General features: G+C 41.3%; 1 protein-coding gene across 1 annotated transcript; it reads right to left on the bottom strand.

Moving 5' to 3' along the window:
- Nucleotides 1–281: 281 nt before the first annotated feature.
- On the bottom strand, nt 282–1,819 carry Hesx1 (HESX homeobox 1). The gene is made up of 4 exons (XM_038348527.1): nt 1,663–1,819; nt 822–1,021; nt 460–561; nt 282–377 (listed from the first exon to the last, which is right to left on the bottom strand). The coding sequence occupies exons 1-4, from the start codon at nt 1,817–1,819 to the stop codon at nt 282–284; spliced, it is 555 nt and encodes a 184-aa protein (XP_038204455.1).
- Nucleotides 1,820–3,451: the final 1,632 nt, after the last annotated feature.

The raw sequence follows: 3,451 nt of genomic DNA on the forward strand, positions 1-3,451 counted from the left end.
ATATAATCTACAAAATTCTCAAAGAAAAGTATATTAAAATAGCTATCATTTCTAAAAAAATTTATTAAAATATATAGGAAAGGTTTCTTCATTATAACTAAAAATGTCCAGTTATAATATGTACTATGCTAGAATCATACTTATTTTGCAATACTTTCAGAAAGACTGACAGTTTCAGATTAGGTACAGGAAAGAAACGGTACCATTTTAAATACTTGGTATTTCCGTAGATTCCTTGTGTTCTGCAATTGGAAGAGAAGCCCACATGTGTAATTTTTTAACTATTTCAGATCTGTGTTGAAGGGTTTTTTTGCCATGAGAAATTGTGATTCTCTACGGGACCTTTTCAGCTTTGCCCGGCGATTTTGGAACCAAATCTAAAATCAAGGGAAAATAAAAATAGTTCTCAGACACATTGCTGTATTACCATCACAGGTAGTAACTGTGCTTGCAAATTACCTGGATTCTGTCTTCCTCTAGATTCAGCTTCTGAGCTAAGTCCTCTCTGATGTCAATGCCGGGATAGCAGTTCACTCTGAAGACATCTTCCAATACTTCAACCTAGAATAAGGAAGGGGATTCTTTAAAGGGGTAACAGTCCATATGGCACCAGAACTGGGCTTTCCTCTGTGCAGGCAAAAACAATGCTCTTAAACTCCGGCAGTTAACTTGAATGCATTTTTTAAAGTTTGAACACCCAGAGACTGTTACAGTTGTTTCACTGATGACCTGCACTGGGATCCAGAAGTGGAGGGCTGTTGCTCACCAGTGCAGCAGTTACAGCCCTGTGCTATCACTGTTGGGTGAAAAAATCTTCCCACCTGACTTTGGGTAAAAGCAGTTCTTGGTCTTCGTCCTCTGTACCAACTCAACTCTCTTTTCAAAGAGAGTGTTTCTGAGGCTGAAAAATAATTTTCATATTTCGAAGCCCTCTCTTCTGGCATTGGGTGATCCACAGGACAAGGAAAAGAGATCTCATTGGGAAGATCCGGGGCACGTAGGCATGGGTTGCCACATTTCTCTAAAATCAGAAGAATAAACTCCATCTTAGATTGCCTGTGTTCCATAAATCTGGAAAAAGGTCATTTCAGGAACTTATTTTGAATTTTCCTAGAGAATTCTTCAGGATTTCACAAAAGAACAGTGTAGCCTCTCCCATTATCCAAAAAGGAGGGGGGGGGGAGAAGAAGAAGAAGAAGAAGGAGGAGGAGGAGGAGGAGGAGGTGATGAGCTTCTTCTTCTTCTTCTCCTTCTCCTTCTCCTCCTCCTCCTCCTCCTCCTCCTCCTCCTCCTCCTCCTCCTCCTCTGACCTTTCCTCCCTCACTTCGGAAAGAAAGAAAGAAAAGAAAAAGAAAAGAAAAGAAATTCTGTGTGGTGACAGAGAACATCTTGGACTCTCCCATTTATTTTTCAGTGAGAAGAGAGTTAGATTGCCTGATGTGTCAAACGTACACAGAGGGTCTTCTGAAGCAGATGTTAGCTCTTTCTGCGAGTGAACTAACATCTCTTCCCATCTACGACAGAATTCTATTTGCTTATTATCTTGTTAGGGGCCTTTTGTATTTATGGAACAGAAGGAAAACGTAGCTTCTAACTCTATATTGTGTGAAATAAAGGACAAACTAAAAGGCAGATGAACTTAAAAAGTAAGTTGTGGCATACCTGAGTCGCCGCAGGGGTCTGCCCACGGTCTGTGGGGTCTTATTGCCGGTACACAATCTTTTTTCTGGTCCAGTCCTAAAATGCTCTCAATTGAGAAGGAGCAGGATGAGGACTTGGTTTCCCTGAGCTGAGCACCTTCCCGAAGGCTGGGAGACATCCTCTTTTGGGTCGTGCAGAGCTGGAGGGCTTGGGCCCCACGTGTGCGGAGCTGGGAGCCTGGAGCAGTTCACCTTATAGCTTTGTTGACTAGGGGGCTGGGTTTTGAATGTCACTAATTAAAATCCTGTTTTAGAAAGTTTTAGCAATTCAATGAACAGTTGCCCAGCCAGCAGCTTAAGGAGTTAATTGTTTATTTGTTTGCAAGTCATTAGCTACTAATGGCTACACCAGGGGGCCACCTGCAGGGACACAAAGTGTTATCTCTCCTAAGCAGAACCGAGACTTAACTTTCTCGAGAGAAGTGATACGCAAATGTAGCACCTCCCCTTTTATTTACGATCACTAATGTATAAAATCAGGTTTTTATTCTGAAGTTGATATTTTCCAGGATTCTAGTTACCAAAATGTACAGGACAGAGAGAAGAGCAGTCAAGTAAACAATAATCTGATTGAGTGACTGTTCTTCCAAAGAAACTGAAAAAAATAATAATCCCTTAATGCTATTATAGTAATTCTGATGAAAATGCTTGTTTTCCACATGCATATGTAACAGTGGGCATCGTCAGCGAAATCACAGTACTCTTTGGAGTGCACCATACTGGAAAAGCCTGGCAGCGTTATTAACACGGAGTGTAATTGTCTTCCAAGTGCCTTGGATTAATTCATAGGAACAGTTGCACCATGTATTTTAAATAATTAATACACTAATTCCTTTCTTTCTTTTAAATCAGAGAGATACAAGCTTACATGAAGTTCGTATGCTACAGAGAATAATTTCTTTCCTTAACACAGTTATTTCAAAGAACATAGTGACCTATACCTTTCTTCTTTTAAGACTGGGTCTTATACAGTTATGGAGCCAACTCTATAGATCAGGCTGGCCTTAAATTTAGATATCTGCCTCCCTCTGCCTGTTGAACATTGGACTTAAAAGTGGAGGACACAGTGTGTGTGTCACACCGCTTGACTTAGTATGGGCAACTTGCTTTGGCCACTGGAAGGCATGTGAGCAAAGTCTCAAAATGTGTTAGCATGATTGCTTTGCCTTCCTGGGCTTCTGACAACACCATGACATCAGCCCCGGGGTAGCTACTGCCCTTCAGTCTTCAGCCTAAACCCTAGAATAAACATGTGGATCAGACTCTAACCCTTCTTACAGTTTATAGTCAAGTCTGTTGAGTCCAGAAAGCTCAGTCAATGTAACAGTCCGGGCTGTCCCGGAACTCACTTTGTAGACCAGATCTGGGGCTGGAGAGATGACTCAGTGGTTGAGTGCACTGTCTGGATGCTCTTCTAGAGGTCCAGGGATCTTGGGGATCTGTCACCCTCACACAGACATACATGCAGGCAGAATACCAATGCACTTATTATTATTATTATTATTATTATTATTATTATTAATTTTTAAACAAAGATCTACCTGTCTCTGCTTCTCAAGTGCTGGGATTAAAGGTGTGCATGACCATGCCCAGACTTGGTCTGTTTTTTTTTTAAATTGATATATCTTTGCTTGCAAGTGTTCATTGCAAGAGTCCTTGGTCTGGTTTGAAGCCTCTGGTTTCTGCTACACTATCAATGCTGAACCCTCACTGGAACTCCTCTTGGATATCCTGTTGTTGCCCTATGCAGC

The sequence above is a fragment of the Arvicola amphibius genome, chromosome 12, assembly GCF_903992535.2.
Source record: "Arvicola amphibius chromosome 12, mArvAmp1.2, whole genome shotgun sequence".
Taxonomy (NCBI): Eukaryota; Metazoa; Chordata; class Mammalia; order Rodentia; family Cricetidae; genus Arvicola; species Arvicola amphibius.

Excerpts from the sequence above, each read along its gene's own strand:
- Hesx1 (XM_038348527.1), bottom strand. The coding sequence starts at position 1,819 with ATGTCTCCCAGCCTTCGGGAAGGTGCTCAGCTCAGGGAAACCAAGTCC. Across the intron at positions 1,022-1,662 it reads AGACCCCTGCGGCGACTCAG|AGAAATGTGGCAACCCATGC; the intron begins GTATGCCACAAC and ends TTCTGATTTTAG. Across the intron at positions 378-459 it reads TAGAGGAAGACAGAATCCAG|ATTTGGTTCCAAAATCGCCG; the intron begins GTAATTTGCAAG and ends CCTTGATTTTAG.